The 25934-nt window shown below is 36.5% G+C and overlaps 1 protein-coding gene across 1 annotated transcript in view; it reads right to left on the reverse strand.

Annotated features, from left to right (window-relative positions):
- The window catches only part of COG5 (component of oligomeric golgi complex 5), a 267212-nt gene that overhangs the window by 113846 nt on the left and 127432 nt on the right, over nt 1–25934 (reverse strand). The window contains exon 8 of the mRNA XM_043463038.1: nt 10105–10270. Coding sequence (XP_043318973.1) covers nt 10105–10270 — 166 coding nt within the window. The remainder of the gene's footprint in view (nt 1–10104; nt 10271–25934) is intronic.

The raw sequence follows: 25934 nt of genomic DNA on the forward strand, positions 1-25934 counted from the left end.
TCTCCAAGCCAGGCTTCCGCAATACATGAACCGTGAACTTTCAGATGTTCAAGCTGCTTTTAGAAAAGGCAGAGGAACCAGAGATCAAATTGCCAACATCCACTGGATCATCGAAAAAACAAGAGAGTTCCAGAAAACATCTATATCTGCTTTATTGACTATGCCAATGCCTTTGACTGTGTGGATCACAATAAACTGTGGAAAATTCTGAAAGAGATGAGAATACCAGAACACTTGACCTGCCTCTTGAGAAACCTGTATGCAGGTCAGGAAGCAACAGTTAGAACTGGACATGGAACAACGACTGGTTCCAAGTAGGAAAAGGAATACATCAAGTCTGTGTATATTGTCACCCTGCTTATTTAACTTATATGCAGAGTACATCATGAGGAACGCTGGGCTGGAGGAAGCACAGGCTGGAATCAAGACTGTTGGGAGAAATATCAATAACCTCAGATATGCAGATGATACCACCTTATGACAGAAAGTGAAGAACTAAAGAGCCTCTTGATGAAAGTGAAAGAGGAGAGTGAAAAAGTTGGCTTAAAGCTCAACATTCAGAAAACTAAGATCATGGCATCTGGTCCCATCACTTCATGGGGAATAGCTGGGGAAACAATGGAAACAGTGGCTAATTTATTTTGGGGGGCTCCAAAATCAATGCAGATGGTGTCTGCAGCCATGAAATTACAAGACTCTTACTTCTTGGTAGGAAAGTTATGACCAACCTAGACAGCATATTAAAAAGCAGAGACATTACTTTGCCAGCAAAGGTCTGTCTAGTCAAGGCTATGGTTTTTCCAGTAGTCATGTGTGGATGTGAGAGTTGGACTGTTAAGAAAGCTGAGCACTGAAGAATTGATGCTTTTGAACTGTGGTGTTGGAGAAGGCCCTTGAGAGTCCCTTGGACTGCACGGAGATCCAACCAGTCCATCCTAAAGGAGATCAGTCCTGGGTGTTCATTGGAAGGACTGACACTGAAGCTGAAACTCCAATACTTTGGCCACCTGATGTGAAAAGCTGGCTCATTTGAAAGGACCATGATGCTGGGAAAGATTGAGGGCAGGAGGAGAAGGGGACGACAGAGGATGAGGTGGTTGTATGGCATCACTAACTTGATGTACATGAGTTTGGGTAAACTCCGGGAGTTGATGATGGACAGGGAGGCCTGGCGTGCTGCAGTTCCCAGGGTCACAAAGAGTTGGACACAACTGAGTGACTGAACTGAAATGAACTGTGTTGCTTCATAGCAATAATGAAACTAGATGTATTTTAGGATGGTGCAAATGAAGGTTCTCTCCATAAACAGAACAAAGACAGGTGTGTAATCGGGATTAGAGGTCTTTCCTACTGCTGCTCAGTAAAGGAGAGAGGTAAGACAACTCCTCACTAGAAATGAACATGTCTGAGACTCAAATTCTCATCTCTACGTAACAATCCTCAATAAAAGAATACAAGACTTATCGAATAAAAAAGCGATTCTGTACCCAGAGCAATGAAAATAGAAGGTCAACCTGGAGCACAATGGGCCAGAGAGCAAAAAAGTGCTTCAAGACCAACGGAGATTAGGAAGCTTCCACAGAACAAATCTGAGAGTATCTGGTGAGTCAAAATAATACCAATGATAATAGTTTCTAAAACATTGATTTAAAAAAATATTCCCTGAGCTCAGAGTTAAAAACTCAAATGTTTAAAAGGGGTGGGAATTGCTATTTAAAGAAGACTGTCAGTTAATAAGTGCAAAAGAAATGATATTGTTATGGGAAAAAAAATCACTATTTTGCAAATACCAACTAGTAAAATAATGAAATGAGGGAATGATTATCAGTGGGTAAAATGTTATGGGGAACAGGATATTTCACATGGTGCAAAGTATGCACCCAAAGTTACTCACTAATTACTAAGAAAAGAGTACTTTTACAAGCCGCAATCTGGCATACACTATAATAATAAACAAGCAACAATGAGACAGACTGACATAATTCTGGTGCTTCCTGATATGATGTAATGGGAAATACACATCATCTTACCAGTTTTTTACCTTGAATGTAATAATGAAGAAACAAACAGACAAATTCTGAGTGTGGGGTTTGCTGAACATGTTAATGCCATAAAAGATAAAAGAGATAGTGCATTTTTTTTTTTTATTAAAGCAGAGTAGAAACAAGACAACCAATGGAATAGCATAATGGCTAATTGGTTCCAGCTGGGAGGGGAAACAGCCATTAAGAATATTTTATGGAAATAACTTAAAAATACTGAATGTGGATTACATACAAAATAATATTAATGTATCAGTGTGAAATTTCTTAAGGCTGATGCCTAAGAATGTTACTGGATATGATATACATGCACAGCTCTTTGCACATGTTAGAATGTCTCAACATAAACTGAGGATTTTAACCTCAAAGTAAATAGCACACATTTCAATTCAAGCTAAGCTTAAAGACAAGGTAGTACAAGAGCCCATCAATGGTGAGAGTCTATCCTACTTTTACAGAGGGCAAGAATCAAGAAAACCAGAGGTTATGTTTGTAAGCTTTTCACTCTAGTTTCTCAACAATTTCAAGTTTAGGAAAGAACTACATGCTCCTTTTTTTTTTCTTCTTTGCCTTGCCCTGTGACTTGTGAGATCTTAGTTCCCTGAACAGGGACTGAACCCAGGCCCTAGCAATGGAACTTCTAAGTCCTAATCACTAGACCACCAGGGAATTACCTACATGCTCCTTTAGTAAAGAGATGTTATTATTTTTTTACTCTGATAATAGTGGAAAACAGTAACAAAGAGAAACATTTAGGAGTTTAAAATATGAATTCTCCTGTTCAAAATCTAGGTCTATTTAATTTTTCAAATTATTTGCAGTGTTCTACAAAGAATATTAAGTAAAAGTGTACATGAACTGGAGAGGTAATACTAAAACAATATGCAATTACCTTAGATGTTACATAAAGAATGAACTTATAACAGTGAGGAAAAGGCATGCAGTGCCTTAGAAAATATTAATCAAATTACTAGAATATGTATAGTTTTGTTTTATTATAAAGAATTATGGAATGCATCAACCCACTACTCTTACAATAGGTAAGAACAGAAATACAAAAAGGTATTATTTTCTGCTAGCAATTATTTGGAAGAACTGAGGCACCAAAAAAAGCTAAGATCACAGTCATTGGTTCTATTAGTTCGAGTGGCTTCATTTTTCTTGTTTATAGTTTAATACTTAAGGACTTTTATCCTCATACACTAAATACATTTTGCTGAAGAAATAAACATAATAAAAAATAATCAACTAAACAGAGAACAGCTGCATAAAGGGAACAACTAAAACAAAAAACTAATGCCATTATCCACTAGCTTTATGAACCTCAAAAAACAAAATTAAGTGTTTTAAACTAAGTTTTATTAATGTGATAGAAGAAACTAAGAGGTACTCAAAGAAACAATACTTGAGTAACTTCTAATTAATGGAATAAAATCATTTTCTTGCCTTTGTCCCTTAAATTAAGGGCAATGGAAAGAAGAAAAAAACGGTAGAAAAAAAATGTCAATTTCAAAGATACAAAAAAATCCATTAAAAACTTCAAACTTAAGATTACGAAGCATATATGCCAAATGCTATAGATAAATCAAAATGAACAAGGAAGCAGATAGCTGATATCCTAGATCATTAGCAAGGAACAATCTGCTCCTAAAATCAACTGTAAGAATTTAGATAAGCTATCCACTGAGTCTCTGCTTACAGTGAAAAGGGACAGACATAGATGGGCCAGGAGAGAAGCCAGAAAAATGTTCAATGTTGCAGAATGGTGAAGATAGAAAAGCAGAAGGAGAAACCATTATAAAATGACATTTACAGTGTATGAGAATTATGCATGAAGCAGGGCACCCAAAGCCAGTGCTCTGGGACAACCTAGAGATATAGGGCTGGGAGCGACATGGGAGAGCGGTTCAGATTGGGGGGACAGATGTATACCTGTGGCCAATTCATGTTGATACATGGCGAAAACCATCACGATGTAGCAATTATCCTCCAATTAATATAAATTAATTAATTAAAAAAAGAATTAGCCCTCTAGCATAAGGAAACTGAGCTATTTAAAATTCTAAAAATGATACTGTTAAAGTACTGTACTAAAAAAAAAAATAAACAAATAAAGTACTGTACTCTATATGTCAGCAAATTTGGAAAACTTAGCAGTGGCCACAGGACTGGAAAAGGTCAGTTTTCATTCTAATCCCAAACAAGAGCAATGCCAATGAATGTTCAAACTACCATACAATTGCCCTCCTTTCACATGCTAGCAACGTTATGCTCAAAATCCTCCAAGCTAGGCTTCAACAGTATGTGAACTGAAATCTTCCAGATGTATAAGCTGGGTTTTGAAGAGGCAGAGGAACCAGAGATCAAATTGACAACATTTGCTGGATCATGAAGAAACCAACGGAATTCCAGAAAAACATCTACTTCTGCTTCACTGACTTTATGAAATACTGTGTGGATCACAACAAACTTCAGAAAATTCTTAAAAGAGATGAGAGGAGCAGACACTTTACCTGTGTCCTGAGAAATCTGTATGTGGGTGAAGAAGCAAAGTTAGAAGTAGACATGGAATGATGCATTAGTTCATTGGGGAAGGAATAATACAAGGCTGTATACTGTCACTTTGCTAATTTAACTTACATGCAGAGTACACTATGCAAAGTGCCAGGCTGGACGAATCACAAGCTGGAATCAAGACTGTCAGGAAAAATATCAACAACCTCAGATATGCAGATGATATCACTCTAACGGCAGAAAGTGAAGAGGAACTAAAGAGCTTCTTGATAAGGGTGACAGAGGAGAGTGAAAAATCTGGCTTAAGATTCAACATTAAAAAAACTAAGATCATGGCATCCGGTCCCATCAGTAAGTCAATAAGTGTTAGTCATTCAGTCGTATCTGACTCTTTGCAATCCTATGGATGGTAGCCTACCAGGCTCCTCTGTCCATGGGATTTCCCAGGCAGGAATACTGGGGTGGGTTTCCATTCTCTTCTCCAGGGGATATTCCCAGCCAAGGGATAGAACCCAGGTCTCCTACATTGCAGGTGTATTCTTTCCCATCTAAGTAACCAAGAAAGCCCTGATCCCATCACTTCATGGCAAATAGATGAGGAAAAAGTGAAAGCAGTAACAGATTTTCTTTTCCTGGGCTCCAAAATCACAGTGGACAGTGACTGTAACCATGAAATTAAAAGACGCTTGCACCTTGGAAGTAAAGCTATGACAAATCTAGAGAGCATATTAAAAAGCAGAGACATCACTTTGCTGACAAAGGTCTGTATAGTCAAAGCTATGGTTTCTCCAGCAATCATGTACAGATATGAGAGTTGGATCATGAAGACTGAGTGCTGAAGAATTGACACTTTCAAATTGTTGCTGGAGAAGACTCTTGAGAGTCCCTCGGACTGCAAGGAGACCAAACCAGTCAATCCTAAAGGAAATCAATCCTGAATATCAATTGGAAAAACTACTGCTGAAGCTCCAATAATTTGGCCACATGATGTGACGAGCCGATCACTGGAAAATATCCTGATGCTGGGAAAGACTGAAGACAAAAGGAGAAGGAGGCAGCAGAGGATGAGATGGTTAAATAGCATCACAGACTCAATGGACACAAATCTGAGCAAACTCCAACAGACAGTGGAGAACAGAGGAGCCTGGCAAGCTACAGTCCATGAGGTGGCAAAGAGCTGGATGTGACTTTGCAACTCTACAACAACAAGATAGGAAAACTATGAGAGATAAAATGAGGTGAAAGAGGAAAGAAAGAAAAGAATGTAAGGTTTCCACAAGAAACTGTCTGAATGGCTTTATGGAGAATCACAATAAGCTCTAGAATGGTTCAAAATTTGAGGCAAGAAGCACTCCAAAAGTAGTAGGAAATGACAAGATGGTGAACTGTTATTCTAGACAATAAAGATATTACAAAAAAATAAAACTAGAGACCACTACCTAATGAACACAGATGTAAAACTCAACAAAATATTAGCAATTAAAACCCAAGAATGCTTAAAAAGAATTTTATACTATAATCAACTGGGATTGAAAGACTCAGGAAGAATAGGCCAAAGACGTCCTGGAATTAATCAATTATTATACCAAGGTTGTAAGAGACAAGATTCATAAATATAAGTCAACTGTTTTCATATATACCAACAATGAACAAGGGGAACTTGCATTTGATAACAAAATACCATTTACATTACTCCCTGTTCCAAATGAAATACCTAGGTATAAATAAACCTAACAAAATACGGACAAAAACTATATGAGGAAAACTAGAGAACTCTGATGATAAAAATCAAAGAGGAACTAAATATATAGAGAGATATTCCATGTTCATAGACTGAAGAATCAATATTGTGAAGATGTCAGTTCTTTCCAATTGGATCTATAGATTCAATGAAATCAAAATCCGAATTCTAGAAAAAACATTTTCTTATATCAACAAACTGATTCTAAAGTTTATATAGAGAGGAAAAAGAATCAAAACAGCTAACACAATATTGAAGAAAAAGAACAAAGTTGGAAGACTGACTAGCCAACTTCAAGACATTCTATAAAGCTTCAGTAATCAACACAATGAGGTGGTATTGGCAAAAGAAGAGACAAATAGATCAATGCAACAGAACAGTGAGTTCACAAATATACCCACATAAAGACAGTCAAATGCCCTTTTACAAAGAAGCAAAGGCAATAAATTAGGCAAAGGAAGAATCTTCAACAAATGATGTTGGAATAACAGGATAACTGCATGCAAAAAAATGAATATAGACACAAAGACTAGACACAAACTAAGATCATGGCATCCAGTCCTATCACTTTATGGCAAATAGATGGGAAAAATGTGGAAACAGTGTCAGATTTCATTTTCTTGGGCTCCAAAATCAATGCAAACAGTGACTGCAGTCACGAAATTAAAAGACACTGGATCATTCGGAAGAAAAGCTATGACAAAACTAGACAGTGTATTAAAAAGCACTTCACTGACAAAAGTTCATATAGTCAAAACTATGGTTTTTCTAGTAGTTAAGTATGGATGTGAGAGTTGGACCATAAAGAAGGCTAAGTGCTGAACACCTGATGCTTTCAACTGTGGTGCTGGAGAAGACTCTTGAGAGTCCCTTGGACAGCAAAGAGATCAAACCAGTCAATCCTAAAGGAAATCAATCCTGAATATTCTTTGGAAGGACTGATGCTGAAGCTGAAACTCCAATACTTTGGCCACCTGATATAAAGAGCTGACTCGTTGGAAAAGACCCTGAGGCTGGGAAAGACTAAAGGCAAGAGGAAAAGAGGGCAACAGAGGATGAGATGGTTGGATGGCATCACTGACTCAATGGACATGAGTTTGAGCAAACTCAGGGAGTTAGTGAAGAACAGAAAACCCTGGCATGCTGCAGTTCATGGGCTCGCAAACAGCTGGACATGACTTAGCGACTGAACAACAAGACGACACAGACCTCACATACCTCACCAAAATTAACTCAAAATGGATCACAGACCTAAAAGTAAAAATGTAAAACTGTAACATGCCTAGAAGATAACATATGAGAAGACCCAGATGACCTTGGGTATGGCAATGACTTTTTGGATACAATACCAAAGACATGATATGAAGGAAATAACTGATAAGCTAGACTTCATTAAAAACTTCTATTCTGGAAGATACAAATAATCAAATCTGGAACTTGATTTTTCATATAAGGATGCTGAGAATTATCTATATTGATAAATTTATTACCATAAATATTATATAGTAGTCTAATTAATAAATAAGCCGGCTTATTCATTTTCCAATGAAAGAGAGATTGTTTTCATTGTTTAACTATTATGAATAACAGTAAGATAAAAATTCTTATACATATGTGACAGAGTTTCTTTAGGGTATACTCTTACAAAGCCAATTATAAGATCATAAGGTATACCCATTTTTAACCTTAGGATCAGTATGATAAAACTAAATAAAGTGGTTGAAACATTTTCTTCTCCTACAATCAGAGTATAAGAGTTTCTGCTCTCATTAGATATTTAGTTCTGGTCTTAGATTTTGCCAATCTCACAGAGAAATAAAATCTTCAATCATTTGTATTTCTCTAATAATTAGTTCACATCCTCTAAAAAGACGCTAAACATCTTTTCATGTTTATTGGATGTGTTCCTCTGTGATTTGCCTATTCATATTCATTATCTATTTTTCAACTGAGTTACTTATCTTTTTCTTAGTGGATTACAAACTTTGAGGTACATCTTGGGTAGCATATTTTCCCATGTAATTATAATAATGTTATTTTTTAAATTTTGAAACAATCTTAAACATACAGAAAATTTGAAACTATAGTAAACATTTTTTTCTTGAATCATTAGGGAATAAGTTACTGACATGATGCACTATCACCCCTGAAGGTTTTAATGTGTATTTCCAACAAAAATGACATTGCTGTACATAATCTCAATAGAACCAACAAGATTAGGCAATTAATATTAACCCTGCCAATGTAATATCTTTAAAAATAACAGTGATTATTCTTTTAAAAACAATAAAGACTAGGATTTCTACACTAAATCATGGTATTCACTCCTCAACAGATGACAATAAGACTTGAAAACACTTCATTCTTTCCAAAAAGGGGAGCATACATTAGGACAGACAGCAAGTGAATAATTGCTTTCATCTTTTTTCCCCCATTCTTGACAACACAATAGAGAATGAGATTAAACTCCTTCTGGAAATTTAAACATTAGATCAAACTTTCTGAAAATAATTGCTGGGAAAAGCTGAGAGGGGAATCTCCTCTGGCAATTTCTTTTCAAAGCTGTTCTCCTGGGATGGTCTTAATACAGACCTATTCAGAGGCTAGGGCTAACCTTTAAAAATCCCTTTAAGATCAAAGATTCTTTTATCTCTTTTTATCTTGTACAAATTATTTATGAGGGACACACTCTGTTATTTAAAGTTATGTTTATATAGCAAACATAAAAATAATAATCAATGGCTGAAAATGTTTTAGTATTAGCTCTGCATCAAGAACTGTTATTAAGTTTATACAGAAAACTATGATACTAGAGTATCCTGTTTAATACAAAAACGGGAAGAGGAGAAAACTTTTTTATAGGCATTAAAAAACACTCTGGGGAATTTTTTCAATAGTCTGAATAAAATAAGGCAGTAAAACTGAAGAAAGAAATGGAGTCAAGACAGATTTGTTTGTCTTTAAGTAGAAGAAAATAAATAGCATGATTGTATGTGATGCGAAAGAGATACAATGAAAAACTGATGATGTGGTAGAGAGAAGGGATCTATGAAAGCAATGCCTTTCTTTGAGTGATGGGATCTAAGGCAAAACTAGAGTATTTGCCTCTGTTAGGAGCAAGTACAGTTCATCCATATTAACAGGAAAGACAAAAGATTTTAAGGAGAGAAATGCAAAGTTAGGATTGCTTAGGAAAATGAGAGACACCCAGAACATGCAGTTTCTCCTCTCTATGAAGTGTGTTATATATGTGAATGTCACCATCAGGCATGGTTTTACAGGAAAAGGGTTGGGGACTGTTGTCTTGAATCAACCTGCTTGGGTTTTCCTTAGATTTCGATATAGTTGTAATGTTCCCAAGCCTTTATGAGCATCTACCTATCTCCACACTCAGCTGTTATTGCTCCTGAGTACCAGAATTATACATGCCCAGAAAGATAAAGTATAATAGAGATTGTATTTCCTTAAAAAATATTTTCTGCCTCAATAAGAAGTACATGTGAGGATAAGAATTTCAGAAAGAAAAATATGTTCCTTTTTTTCCCTTGCATCTGTTTCCTCTGAACTAAATAAAGCCACAGTTTATAGTTTTTATCTAGAAGTTCTGAATATACCAATTGGCCGGTTCAACTCACTGATTAGACAAAAGTTATAAATAAATTCTAAAACAAAATTTCTTCTCTCATTTTCTGTCTACTAAAAAGTGAGTCATTAGATTACTTTGAAACTTGAATGCTTCACATACTATTCAAAGGACTTTTCAGTTATAAATAAATAAATGAAGCTAAATATAAACCACATTCATACCTCTCACAGCTGAGTGGGAAGGCTGAGTCAAAACTTTGATATCTAATGCACTGTTGATATTTTCTTCTATTGCAGCACAATATCCATCCACAACATTGGTAATAGTGTCCTTCAAAGTTCCAAGATTATGGAAAACCTGAAGAGCAGTTCCGACCTGGGTTGGATTCTTTAAAGAGGTGGTGGTAGGGTGGGGTGGGAAATGAAAAAATAAATAGGAAAAGAAACAAAATAAATATAAATTTACAAATCTAAGTGGTACTTGAGCAGTTACTATAATTTTTTTAAATCATTACAAACAAGAACAAAAATAATGCATCTGGAACAAGTATTATTTTTAGTTATTACTTATTTTATAAGACAAAGTTAAATACCATGTATATGATTTCCTCCCTTTCCCTTTTCCTCCTCCTTTAAAGGATAATCACAAAATAAAGAATCTTTTATATTATTGGAGCTTACTTGAAATTTACCATTAATCTCTGTGAAGAGAGCCATGTAAGAACTAACAACCCTATATTTGTTTAGAAAGAAATAAATTGTGCAGAGTAAACTGTGGGCTAAGCCTTGTGAACTAATACTACTATTCATTGTATTATCTTCCTTCATTCATTCACCGAAACTACAAATATATATATAGAGTGCCCACTACGGGGTCTATCTTGCTTCTATCTGCTAGAACTATAGTAGTAAATAAAACCAGTTGAGTTTCTGCCCTTATGGAACTTATATTTACTGAGAAATATATAAACAATAAATATAAGAGAGTATCAGAAAAAAAAAAAAAAAGAGAGAGTATCAGGTAGTGATAAATGCTATAAAAAAGAAAGCAGGGAATAAAAATAGAGAATGATGTGTATTATTATAGAGGGAAGAGTCAGAGAATGCATCTCAAAGGTAGTATTTAAACAGAGATCAACATCTGGGAAATCTAGGGAAATACAGTTCTGGGCAAGGGCATCAACAAAAGAACCGAGGTGGAAATGTGCTCGGTAGCTAGTGAAAGAGCAATCAGGCCACGGTGGTGGCTGGAGTAGACAGGGGAAAGCAACAAGGGGGAAGCAGAAACACTACCGGTGCGTTCAGTCTAAAGTGATATAAATAAGCTGCTGGATTTGTCATTAAGTAAATGACTGAATTAACAAGGTAGACCTACATCAACATAGTTATAGGTCCAAATAGCTGAAATTCCTCTTTCATTTATGACTCAGCATCTGTCATTAAAGGCACACAGCTAAAAAGTGAGATTATTTCATTAACATTTTCTTGACTGTTGAGTATATATAACACAAAATGTTATTTCTTAAGTCTACTGGTGATAGCAAGAATATGTAGCACACACACACTCAGCAGCAGGGTAGGGTCAGTTTAGAGACAAGATCAGGAAACACGGTTGGTGAACACCCATTTTAGATCGTTTTGTAATTAAACAAGAACAAGTAGCAAATGGACATTGTTTCATATTAAAACATGCTTTTGCTTTTAGTAGATATCAAGGACGAAAATTAGGCAGCTGTAAAGACATTTCCCTTATCACTATTCAAAAGTCTATATAATCTAAGAAAGCACTACCTGACCAATGTCAAAGAATATCTTCACCTTAAAAACTAGAATATAGACACATATTATAACATTATACTTATTGCCTTTATTATCCTCAAAGGATCCAAATATCAGTTTCTCAACATACAGGTTTTCAGTAACTTACAATAATTATGTAACTTCAACAGCTTACAAAGAATGTACATTGAAAGTTATATGCATATGTTAACTGAAAACATTTGGAGTCTTATTTTACTTTAGAGATCTAGTCAAAATTGGTCTTCTTAAGTTTCTACTCCAAAAATTAACTACCAAAAACTTTCAAAACAGTAACATGTACAGGGCAACATTAAAGAAGCATCTAGTATCAGAATGGTTATCATCAAAAAGACAACAAATAAGTGTTGGCAAGGATGTGGAAAAAGGGGAACCTTCATGCACTGTTACTGAGAATGTAAATTAGTGCAGCCACTATGAAAAACACTATGGGGGTTCCTCAAAAAATTATGTAAGTAACTACTGAGGAACTCAGCTCTCCCCTCTGTATCCTGAATTCATAAATTTTAAAATGATGAGGATAGATAAGATTTCCAAAGCTGGCTGAAGATCCTTTTTTTTTTTTTTTTTTAATAAAAATGTAGCCAACAAGATCCCAACTCTAAAATTCTGATTCACCTGGATCAGACTGAGGTCTGGTTATTATATTTTAAAGCTCTTCAGACGCAGCCACCTGGGAACCAACATTTGGAAACCACTTGACTAGATGACTCTGCCAGACTTTGAAAAATGAGAATCATTTGTTCATGTGAAAGATAGGATTTTCTGGTAAAAAGAACCAAATACACAGAGAAATGACAGAGGAAAATAACCGAGTATGCTTAAGGAGTGATATATAGATTTTACTACCAGAAGTTTTGCATATGTGGGGGGAAAAAAAGATAACCTTGAACAGGCAAATAAGGGTCTGGTCACTGACAACCTTGGAATGCATTCTGTGAAATTTCTATTTAATATTACTGGTAACAGAAAAATGATTCATGTAATAAAATTATCATAATCTAAGATGTTTGAGGAAATAAAAATAATTACATCAGCTCTGGCAATAGTTTTTAAAAAAAGAAAAGAAGGAAAAATAGCTTGGACTAGGGAGTTGCAATGAAAAACAAAGAACAGGACAGACAGGAGAGATTCTGAAACACTGAAAAGAAACTGTCTACTGACTGACTATGATGGACAAGAGGGAAGGAAGAGTCTACCATATATGGAAGTTTCTTCAAGTGTGGGGGCCTGAAAGGACAGAAAAAGAAAAAAGAAAATCAAAAGAAGGAGATCATTTGGGCAAGTGGGTGGAGGAGTGGTGGGATGAGAGGCTGAACGGCTGTTGTTAATGAAGTGCTCACTGTGAGACATGCGGAGTCTCAGGTGCCAACGGGGCGTTCTCAGTTGGAGATGAGAACACTTTTGAACTGGATAATCATAGGAACCTAGACTGAGTAGCAAGCTAAATTGATGTAATAAATAATAAAATACAGCATGTTGGAAACTTTTAATCACAAAGGGAATAAAGAACAGAATTGGTGAGAGTGAAAGAATAGAAGTGGGGTGATAGAATACTCTAAGCAGAATAACAACTGGAACATTAGAAAAACTGGGAATGAAATCATTTTGTCTAGCTATGATTCCAGCAAAGAATACCTCCTAAATATAATAAACATTAGTGTTCTTTTCTCATCATTCTCTCTCATCGCAGACAAATACCACATATTTTGATCAGCAGGTTTTTCTAGGTTCTTATTAGTAATAAACATCAGACTTTCAGTTCCCTCATCTGTAAAATGAGGGGACTGGACTAGATGAATTCTAGTACCCTTGCCAATACTAACACATGATTGTACGATCATTCAGTGTACATCATTTACTCGTGCTAGCATTGGGCAAGGTACTGGGGATTTAAAAAAACTGAAGCAAATACTGGACCGTCTGACCTTTCAATATCTATGGTCTGATGGGCGATAAAGACAATTAAAGCAGCAATTAGAATGTACCATGATAAATTAGGGGAGAAATGGATAGTTTAATAGGAGAGGTGATTAACTTAGAATTGGGGAGGGAAAGAGGGATAGAGAAGTCAGGAAATTCTCCTTAAAGGAAGAAGGCCCAGCCAAGACCCAAAGTGAAGTTGTCATGGGAAAGTGTTGGGAGCCGGAGATGAGGAGGAGTCGAAGATTTACAGAAGGAGTCAGGAAAGCAAAAGGAAAACCACTCCAAGCAGAGGAATAGCACATACAAAAGTCTGTGAATGAGCACACTGTGGAAATTAAATCAACTAATATAATATCTGATAGGTAAGATAACTACACAAATACCTAAACCAATGCAGGTGCCCCTATCAGTCAATCTCAAACTTTTGGTACATAAAAGAACTACCTGAGGGAGATTGTTAACTAAAAAGGGACACATAAGGAAGACCTGAGATTGCTGGTAAGTTTTCATTTTTTTAATATGAATTCTGGTTATGTATGTTTGTTCGCTTTGTGAAAAATTCATTGAGCTGTACTCTTTATGAGGTATGTACTTTTCTGTTAATTACATTTTCACCATACAGTCTAAAATAAGAGGGTTAAGAGCATCAGGGGAAAAAATGCACATGCTTCCAACCCACGTGTCCACTGAATGGATGAAGAAAATGTGTTATCAGATAATGAAATAATATTCAGTCTTAAAAAGAAATCCTGTCACATGCTACCACATGGGTGAACATATCATGCTATGCAAAATAAACCAGTCACAAAAAAGTACTGTGTGGACATATTATGAAGATAATATTATTTACATATTATTTATATAAAAAGCAGAGACATTACATTGCCAACAAAGGTCCGTCTAGTCAAAGCTATGGTTTTTCCAGTGGTCATGTATGGATGTGAGAGTTGGGACTCTGAAGAAAGCTGAGCTCCGAAGAATTGATGCTTTTGAACTGTGGTATAGGAGAAGACTCTTGAGAGACCCTTGGACTGCAAGGAGATCCAACCAGTCCATCCTAAAGGAGATCAGTCCCGGGTGTTCATTGGAAGGACTGATGCTGAAGCTGAAACTCCAGTACTTTGGCTACCTCATGTGAAGAGTTGACTCATTGGAAAAGACCCTGATGCTGGGAGGGATTGGGGGCAGGAGGAGAAGGGGACGACAGAGGATGAGATGGCTGGATGGCATCACCGACTTGATGGACATGAGTTTGAGTAGACTCTGGGAGTTGGTGACGGACAGGGAGGCCTGGCGTGCTGCGACTCATGGGGTCGCAAAGAGTCGGACACGACTGAGCGACTGAACTGAACTGAACTGATATGAAGACTGTACATATACAGACAAATTCATAGACAGTAGAACAGTGGTTACCAGGGACTCAGGGATAGAGAGGGATAAGAGTTGTCAAATAGACACAGTTTCAGTCCAGTGAGACTTCTGGAGACTGGATGTGTGACATGAACTAACATGAACATACCTGATGCTACTGAACACTGACGGTAATCGATTTCATTTTAGGTGTATTTCAATGGAATTTAAATATGCATATGCTTGGATCTCAACTTCAGATAGGCTAATTTGATAGGTTTAGGAATGAGGCCAAGGAATCTGGATAATTATGATAAATCTAATTTTTCTACTGCAGTCATCCAGTAAGGCCTTATTATGAACCAAGCATTATTTTAGGGGCTTTTACACATGTGAGATCTAATCCTCTCCAACAAAACATTCAAAGTAGCTGTACTGCTCCCTACTGAAAGAGAGGGAAACTGAGGAGTAGAGAAGTCAGCAGAAGCTCCAAGATAACAAAGAATAAATGGCAGAGCAGGGACTCAAACATTAAAACGTATGGATTTTAAAGTTCATGCTTTTTCCAAATAACAGTTATTTGCAAATAACTGCAAATAACTTTAGTACCAACTAAAGTCTGACTTTCCTTCGGTTCGGTTCAGTTCAGTCACTCAGTCGTGTCCGACTCTTTGCGACCATGTGAATCACAGCATGCCAGGCCTCCCTGTCCATCACCATCTCCCAGAGTCTACCGAAACCCATGTCCATCAAGTCAGTGATGCCATCCAGTCATCTCATCCTCTGTCGTCCCCTTCTCCTCCCGCCCCCAGTCCCTCCCAGCATCAGGGTCTTTTCCAATGAGTCAACTCTTCGCATCAGGTGGCCAAAGTACTGGAGTTTCAGCTTCAGTATCAGTCCTTCCAATGAACACCCAGGACTGATCTCCTTTAGGATGGACTGGTTGGATCTCCTTGCAGTCCAAGGCACTCTCAAGAGTCTTCTCCAACACCACAGTTCAAAAGCATCAATTCTTTGGCACTCAGCTTTCTTCACAGTCCAACTCACATCCATACATGACCACTGGAAAAACCATAGACTTGACTAGACGAAACTTTGTTGGCAAAGTAATGTCTCTGCCTTTTAATATGCTATCTAAATTGGTCATAACTTTCCTTCCAAGACTTTCTTTAAGCAGTAAAATAAAATTTGAAAGTAACTATGGAAAATGGCCAATAAGTGCTGTTACTTTACTAAGTAAGTGAAAGCTGCTTAGTTGTGTCCAAGACTTTTTGCAATCCCATGGATTGTAGTCTGCCAGGCTCCTCTGTCCATGGAATTCTCCAGGCCAGAAAACTGCAGTTGGGTTGCCATGCCCTCTTCCAGGAGATCTTCCCAACCCAGAGATCGAACCCAGGTCTCCCGGATTGCAGGCTGAACCACCAAGGAAGCCCAAGAATACTGGAATGGATAGTCTATCCCTTCTCCAGGGGATCTTCCCAATTCAGGAATAGAACTGGGGTCTTCTGCACTGCTTGCTAAGTAAGGACATTTTTAAAAACTTTACTATCTAATATCATCACTTCATAAAAGAAAGTTTGTTTAAATAACAAGGAAAATAAAGGGAAATTCTCAGAGTAAGCAGTTGCCTTGTTTTCACTTTGAATTTTAATGGGAACTGATAAAACCTCAGCATGACTGCTACCAACCTACAGTGTTTGGAAATCAGTACCTCTGTTATCTTTCTGTACAAATAAGCAGGTTAGCCAACCCTGCTTGCATACAATATCCTCAAGTTTCAAGTTTCCCTGAAAATTGCTCATAAAAAAATTCCTTCTTTCCTAGTACCCAGGGCCACTGTGTTCTCTGTGAAGTTTGATAGTTTAAATCCAGCGGCAAACAGTTAACTCCTTGCCACACTCACCTGGCTCCCCATGCTCTGCTGCAAATCCAACTTCAACAAAGCTGAAATCAGTAAAATCATAAACTGTCCTTAATAGAACACTTTCTCATCCCATAAGCAAACTGTGCAAACACAACATGAACAATTCACTGCTCATCTCGGAGCTGCCTATTCTTTGGGCCTATTTTCCCAATGTTCCAAGATTAGCTCTAGGACTTCTCTGTTTCCTTACACCACCTACCCAAATCCCTCTTTACAAAATCAGACCCATTCTTGGTATTTCTTAGGAGGTCTATATTCATTCATTGCCAGGTTCCACCCTGATCTGTGGAAACAGTATACAACATGAAGATGCCTTCTCCCCTAGTAATGTTTTGTTTTTTTTTTTTCCCTAGTAATGTTTAAAGGTAGCAATGTTTAAATGTTTAAAGGTAGTAATGTTTAAAATGGCCTCCGTATCCACTTATTTTCTTTTGTCAACACAACATAAGTAGAATAAATATTACAAAGCTCATTTTACAGTTAGGTAACTAAGGTACTAAGAAGACAGATCCAAAGTGGCTTACTAGCAGGCCAATTTTGGGCCTCAGTCCCTTCATTTCCTATTCTATACTCTTCCACAGCTCACCCTGTCACCACCTGACTCTAGACCTCCAGATATACCAGTTTTTTGGCATTTATAAGAGATCTCAAAATAAAATGAACACATTTGAAAAATACCATGCTTTCTAGAAAGAAATAAACTACTGACAAGGAGAAGTATCTCCTATCAGGTACAAAAGTAATTGCAGTTTTGGACCGTGAGTTTTAAATCATTAAAACTAGGCTCAAACATATCTTTATTAATCAACACATTTTTGCCAATGAGAAATAAGTTGGTTTATTCCTGTAGTATAAAAATCCATGCTTCAGGACTCGATGAACTCTTGGAAAGTATTTTCTGTCTCCTGCTGGTTGTGGAAGTGTTTTCCCTGCAAGAAGTTGTCAAGATGCTTGAAGAAGTGATCAGGTATATATGGCAGATGAGTCAAAACTTCACTGCCCAATTCATTCAATGTTTGAAGTGTCATGTGACATGTGGCCAGGCACTGTCATGCAGAAGAATCATGCCCTTTCTGCTGACCAATGTCATCTGCGCGTGTTGCCACATTCAATGCATCTCATCCATCTGCAGAGCATATTTCTCAGATGTAATGGTTTCTCCAGGATTCAGAAAGTTATAGTGGATCAGACAGGCAGCAAACCACCAAACAGTGTCCATGACCTTTTTTTGGTACAATTTTGGCTTTGGGAAGTGCTTTGGAGCTTCTTCTCTCCCCAACCACTAAGCTGGTCATTGATGACTGTTACATAAAATCCACTTTTCGTCGCACTTCACAACCTGATCAAGAAATGGTTCGCTGTTGTTGCACACAATAAGAGAAGATGACACCTTTAAATAATGATTTTTTTGATTTCTGGTCAGCTCAAGAGGCACCCACTTACCAAGTTTTTTCACCTTTCCAATTTGCTTCAAATGCCAAATGATCATAGAATTGTGGACATTGAGTTCTTAGGCAATTTCTCATGTAGTGGTAAGAGGATCAGCTTCAATGATGGCTCTCAGTTGGCCACGGTCAACTTCTGATGGCCAGCAACTACACTCCTCATTGTCAAGGCTTTCCTTTTCTTTGCAAAAGTTCTTGAACAACCACTGCGCTGTACATTTGTTAGCAATTCCTGGGCCAAATGCATTGCTGATGTTACAAACTGTCTCTGATTCTTTACGATCCATTTTGAAGTCAAAAAAAAAAAAAAATGCTCGAATTTGCTTTTTGTCTAACCTCATTTCTAATAGTCTAAAATAAATATAAAATAAATAGCAAATAATAAGTCATGAGCAAAAAACAAAGTGAGAAATGCACATTAAAATGATAAATAGCATAACCATATTTATCTAAGAATGTACTCCAATATGAAGTGGCCAAGTTCAACAACCACAAAATTGCAATTACTTTTGCACCAACCTAATAGACAACATCTTCTCTTTAAATGAGAGTCAATATTCTAAGAGTAATTTTCTACAAATTGTCAATGTGACCTTCAATAAATTACTTAACCATGTATGAAATTTTCCAACTTCATAAACTATAATACAAAATGAGTTGAAAGACAATATAATAAAGTAGATCTATTTCAGAAGCAGATCAAAACAGATTTTTACCTTTTCAAAAACATTTCAGAAGACGGCATTTTCTTATTAAACTAAAATTATTTCTTCTGCTTTGGAAACGAATACATATGATGTAAGTTTTTTTCTTTCTTTTTCAACATCTCCATAGCATTACATGGGAGAAAAAAAAAAACCCACAAGAATACAATCAGAAAAGAAGCATAGTTGTTTAGGATCCCTAAAAAGCTTGCCAAAACAGGAACATTGTAACCAAAGTAACAGCTGGTGCTGAGCTAATGGAATTGAGAGATAGCAAGACTGCTGCAAAGATTGTGCCATAAAATAGCAAGTGATGTTCTCGTGTTAACTAAACTATAGATAATACGAGGTGACCTCTGTGAACATAAATACAGTATTAAATCAAAAGTACAACAGGATTTTAAAAGCTTCATACAACTGAAATTAGAAATGGAAAAGGTGACAGAGCTTTATTTAACTGAAAACAAAATGGAAAAATCATATAAATGTTCAAGACCAGGATTTCACTCTGCAAGGATCAAATAATCCTTGTGCCAAAAAGACTAACCATCACATTTTACTTTTTTCCCTAATGAACTAACTCTTTAGCAGTTAACTTCTCTTTCTTTAGGTTTCATATAATTAATAGATGTGTTTAGTTACTCGGTAGTGTCCGACTCTTGGTGACCCCGTGGACTGTACTGGAGTGGGTTGCCATGCCCTCCTTCAGGGGATCTTTCCAGCCCAGAGATCAGATCGAACCCAGGCATCCCACAATGCAGGCAGATTCTTTACTGTCCCAGCCACAGATTTAATATATAAAAAAATACAATCAGCCGAGGGAAGGAAAAGGACAAATAAAGAAAATAAAATTTCCTGCTGCTATTCTGTTTTGGTTATTAGTGTGATTTCAGGACTACAGGATTTCCTCAAAGTTTCATTAATAAGCCATCTCATGCTTAACTAAAATAAGACAAAAATAGGAACTCCCAGAATCACATTTGAAAGGGGGAATGATGGAGAAAGGTGGGGAGGGAAATTATCTACATGTCCCCAGTCTCTGAAAAACACAGAGGTTATAGTGAGAAAAATGCAAAGCCAGTTCAAGCAAAAATTTAAAGAACAAGTATCTTCCACTATATAGAAAATCCTTACTGCTGAAAAAAAAAGTTTATAATTTTATTTTTTATAGCATAGAAAGGATACAAATTTAAGAATTTTTATCGCTAAGCAGATAATTCTTTAAACCACTCCCTCAGTAGAATACGTATTTAATAGAAGTAGGCTAGTTTTCAGGTAAATTTAATACAGTAAAAAGCACAGCACAATAACTGAGGAATTCTAAAATCCAAATATTTTCTCAAGACTAGTGTTAATAAATTCACAACACTTTATACATAATAAGTGTATAGCAGGTCAAAATATTTATAGCAATTTATAATATCTCTATACCCTAACATGATACATACGTTGGATACTTTTTTGAAGCTATGTCTATAACACTGAAGACTTAATGGAGCCCCAAGGGAGATTACAAGTATTGAAGGAAGAGAGAATCACATTAAATAATGCAATTTAAAGGCAAGAATTATATTAACTATCTCGGTTGTGATCCAGAGCTTACCAGAGGCTTTTCTGATTCAGTAGCATGCAGTCCACTAATGCTTGATATGTACTTCTCAACTAACCTAATATAATTATTTCAGAACCTGTTAACAATCAGCAGTCAACAGTGCATAACCCAAATGAAATTAAGAAACTAAGAAGAACACTTAATAGTGCAGTATGATCTTATCAACCAAAAATCAACTTTATTCTAGCCCTTTTTGAGAAGCAGCAGGGAAAAAGGACTGGGGAAAATAAGCATAAGAAGAAAAAGGAGAAAAAAGAATGAAAGTGAACATGCACTGGAAGAGGAAGGTTCTGCAAAAAAGAATAACACAGAGAGGGCCTTAAAAAATGGAGAAGGTAAAAAAGATCAATATACAAAAAAAGGTCCTTTTAACTTTCAGGTTTTTTTTTAATCAAATGAATCTGGAGTGCACAGTCCACACTAAATATAGTTTGGCATTAAGTAAAAGTTTTACAGTGATGCCAGTACTCAGAAAAATATTCTCATCACATTAAATAATAGCAAATAATATTTCAAGGACACTAAAAATGTGTTCAATAATAAAATGAATTTTATAGGAAAACAAAAGTAATCATGAGACATTAATGTTGCAAGCACCCAAATCTTACTCAAACACAAATTTTTAACTTAAATGTGCATATGTGGCTTACTTTTAAATAAAGCAATACAATATGATAATTCTAGTCATTCCTTATTTTACCAAATATATTTATGGCAGCCATTATTAGGTATTCCCTAAAAATTCTTTCCCTCCTTCTTTCTTATTATTAAAACCTTATTTTCTCCATGGATGTCAACGTGCACACACTTCACGAGTAGCTTAAGCCAACATCGACAATTTTGTTCCTCTTTGTCAGGTTCTTGTTTTCATAGTCCTCCTGACACTTGGGGTGACTGTGAGACCTATCTGGTCAATGAGACATAACAATACGTCTGCTGAGGCAATTCTGAAAAAGGATTCTGTAACATGCCTTTGGGCTGGCAATTGACACTGCTCCGTCTCCACACTGTGAACATGGATTAATGCCTGCAGTGTGACAGCTATCTTGTGACCATGATATGACAAGCAAGGGGACACTAAGGAAGGCAGGATGGAAAGAGAGACCTGCAAGCTTGTGAAGTAGCTGAAACAATGTTAGCACCACCCACATCCAGACAAACCCCTGTTTAAAACACTGTTGGTCAAGCTTGTTGCTACAGTACTCTCAAGTTTCATCCAGCACCAAATTGATGAAAACACAATACATAAAAACATGTGAATCCATAACAATATTTAAAATAAAAATAAAAGAAAAACAGAAGAGAACAAAATTATACCCCATTTACTACCAGGGAGGTGATATATAAACTCCTTACTCTGTAAGTTGGTAATAAAAGTGCAAAATCTAAATATTTACCCATCATTTTAAAAAGTAACTGCAGTTCAAGGTAACCAAGTACCCTTTCAATTAGTGAGAAAAAATTCTTCTTTACAAAAGAATCACAACTAACAAGTACAAACTAATAATAAAAACAGAAAATCACTCTTTCACAATCTCCACTGAAAAAAAGATTTGGGCAAAAATCATCAATAGATATTAAAACCATTAGGAGAAAGACTGTGAATTAAATGTTCTCAAGGTGCCAAAATACATTCAAATTCACAATGAAGTAGTTCAGTGGAAGAAAAAAATAACCTTTTTCAACAAAAGGTGCTCAAACAACTGTGTATGTCTGTAAGAAAAAATTAACCCTTAAACAAAGCTTTCCAACATTAGGGTAGGCAAAATTTTCTTATATAACATGCAAATGAAAGCACGGGTAAACTGGCTTTTATCAAAACTAAAAAAATTTGCTCTTCATAAAAGATTAAATCTTTTAGAAAAAAAAAGTTAATAAAAGCCTGATCAAGTAGGCCTGATCAAGAAACAGGAAATAGCAACAAGGATATACTATACAGAATAGGGGAAAATAGCCAATATTTTACAATAAATCTAAATCAAGTATAATCTATAAAAATATTGAACCACTGTGTTGTATGCCTGAAACCAATACAATATTATAAATCAATTATACTTCAATTTTTAAAATATTTTAAAAAAGAAACAGCATGAGAAACGCTGGGCTGGAAGAAGCACAAGCTGGAATCAAGATTGCTAGGAGAAATATCAATAACCTCAGCTAAGCAGACGACACCACCCTTATGGCAGAAAGTGAAGAGGAACTAAAAAGCCTCTTGATGAAAGTGAAGGAGGACAATGAACAGTTGGCTTAAAGCTCAACATTCAGAAAACTAAGATCATGGCATCTGGTCCCATCACTTCATGGGGAATAGATGGGGAAACAATGGAAACAGTGTCAGACTTTATTTTTTTGGGCTCCAAAATCACTGCAGATGGTGATTGCAGCCATGAAATTAAAAAACGCTTACTCCTTGGAAGGAAAGTTATGACCAACCTAGACAGCATATTAAAAAGCAGAGACATTACTTTGCCAACAAAGGTCCGTCAAGGCTATGGTTTTTCCAGTGGTCATGTATGGATGTTGAGTTGGACTGTGAAGAAAGCTGAGTGCTGAAAAATTGATGCTTTTGAACTGTGTTGCTGGAGAAGACTCTTGAGAGTGCCTTGGACTGCAAGGAGATCCAACCAGTCCATCCTAAAGGAGATCAGTCCTGGGTGTTCATTGGAAGGACTGATGCTGAAGCTGAAACTCCAGTACTTTGGCTACCTCATGTGAAGAGTTGACTCATTGGAAAAGACTCTAATGTTGGGAAGGATTGGGGGCAGGAGGAGAAGGGGACGACAGAGGATGAGATGGCTGGATGGCATCACTAACTCGATGGACATGGGTTTGGGTAAATTCCGGGAGTTGGTGATGGACAGGGAGGCCTGGCGTGCTGCGACTCATGGGGTCGCAAAGAGTCGGACACGACTGAGCGACTGAACTGAACTGAACTGAAAAAGAAACAAGAAACAGGGACTTCCCTGGCGGTCCAGTGGTTAAGAATCTGCCTTGCAATGCAGGGGACACGAGCTCACTCTCTGCTCTGTGAACTAAGCTTTAGGGTCTGCATATCTCAACTACTGAGCCCAATGCAGCCAAAATAAATAAATATTTTTTAAAAAAGAAGAAGAAACAAGACACAATCCAAATTAAAAAAATAAAAGATGATGTCAAGGGGAAAAACAAGACGGCATTATTCTTAACAGCCCAAAAGTGTAAGAATTACTCAGCAGTAAAAAGGAGTACTTACACATGCAACAGTGGGAAAGAACTGTGGCTCAGGTGGTTAAGAATTCATCTGCAATACAGAGGACCTGGGTTTGATCCCTGGGTCAGGAAGATCCTCCTGGAGAAGGAAAGGGCAAACCACTCCAATATTCCTGGCTGGGAAATTCCATGGACAGAGGAGTCTGGTGGGCTACAGTCCATGGGGTCACAAGAGTTAAACATGACTTAGCAACTAAACCACCACCACCATACATGCAACAACATAGATGAAGCTATATAAACATACTAAGTGAAACAAGCTAGATACATAAAATGACCTACTGTATGGTTCCATTTGTATGACACTTTTAGAAAATGGCAACTATGTAGAGAGATAGAAAGCAAATCAGTGATTCCCTGGGTTTGGGGACAGGAGGAAGAACTGACCACAAACAGTCATGAGGGAACTACCTGGTGGTGACAGTAGCTTAAGAAAAAAAAATACCTGAACTGTGAAATAGTTGCACAAATGCAAAAATTTAGTAACTCATCAAACTATATGTTTAAGTGCACAAATGTTATGAAATATAAATTATACCTAAATAACAATGCTAAAAGAAAAAAGGCAAGCCATAGGATGGGAGAAAATATTTACAGTTCACATGTATGACAAAGACTGGTACCGAGAATACATTAAGAATTCTTACAAATCAATAAGAAGACAATAAAGTCTTTAAAGGTTAGGCAAATACCTTTCACTGTTAGGCATTTGAAAAGTTCGTTACATCATCAATTAAGAAAAGGCAAATTAAAACTACAGTGAGAATCTTATACCCCCATTAAGATGGCTAAAATTTAAAAAGACTGCCAGCATAAAACTTTGGTGACCATCTAGAGGAACAGAAATTCTAACCTCCTTATGAGGGGCTGTAAAACGATGGAACCACTTTGGAAACCTAGCAGTCTCTACAGAAAGTAAACATATCATTCCTTGCAAAATCCCAACCATTTTGCCTTAGATGTTTACTCAAGGAAAAGGAAACATGCTGACACAAAGATATGCACCTGACTGTACATGGCCACTGTGTGTGCAGCAGCCCGAAACCAGAAATTACCCAGTGCCTGTCAGTAAGTGAATAGATAAACACAACTTAAATACAACGCAATGTTAATTAGCAACAAAAATAACACAAAACTACCAATATACACAACAGGAATCAATCTCAAAATAAAAATATTGAATGGATAGAACCAGACACAAGAAAGAACACACTGTAGGCCTCCAGCTATATAAAACTATGGACAATGCAAATTAATCCACAGTGATGCAAAATGGTTATCTGGTTCTGGTTCTTTGTAGTTTCCAAACTACAAAATAAAAACTTTAGTATTTACTACTCTATAAAAAGTCAGCATAAGATTGTTTAAATTGAGTAAAATAAAATAGAGCTATCCAAGTACAAAAATTCTGAATTTTTGAAGAACAGACAATTACACATAAAGAATGATTACCAAATTTTAAACAGAGTAGTGACAGAATTCTGTATGAAATACAATAAAATTCAGGTAGTTATTGAAAAAAATTATTCAGTTTAGTGAACTGAAAAACTATGGAAAGCAATAACACCAAAAGACCTTAAGGCTGAAAGCAGTTAGTCAGATGTGAATCTACACTGCAAAATAGCAGTAAAATAACAAAGCAACCAATGTTACTGTGGGTTGTTCATGACAAGAGATTATATCAAAGACTAAGAAAAGAACATGACTGAAAAATATAAAAACAAGAAAAATACTACTACTTTACATTTGACATAAAACAAAAACAGAGAAATACCATGTGATAATTAAAATATTGTAAAAGAGGAAACAGAGCTGGAAGGATGTAAGGACGGAACATGATAAAGCACCCAGCATGAAGATAAGACAACCATTTAAAGCAGGGATCAGCACACACTTAAGGTCCTTAAAGGGCAAGACAGCAAACAGTTCATGTTTTGGCGGCCACACATGCCACATACGGTCACTGCTGTATATTGTTCTTTCATTTTTTTTCCCCCACCATACAAAAATGTTAGAACAAT

This window comes from Cervus canadensis, chromosome 3, assembly GCF_019320065.1.
Source record: "Cervus canadensis isolate Bull #8, Minnesota chromosome 3, ASM1932006v1, whole genome shotgun sequence".
In the NCBI taxonomy this organism is placed as follows: domain Eukaryota; kingdom Metazoa; phylum Chordata; class Mammalia; order Artiodactyla; family Cervidae; genus Cervus; species Cervus canadensis.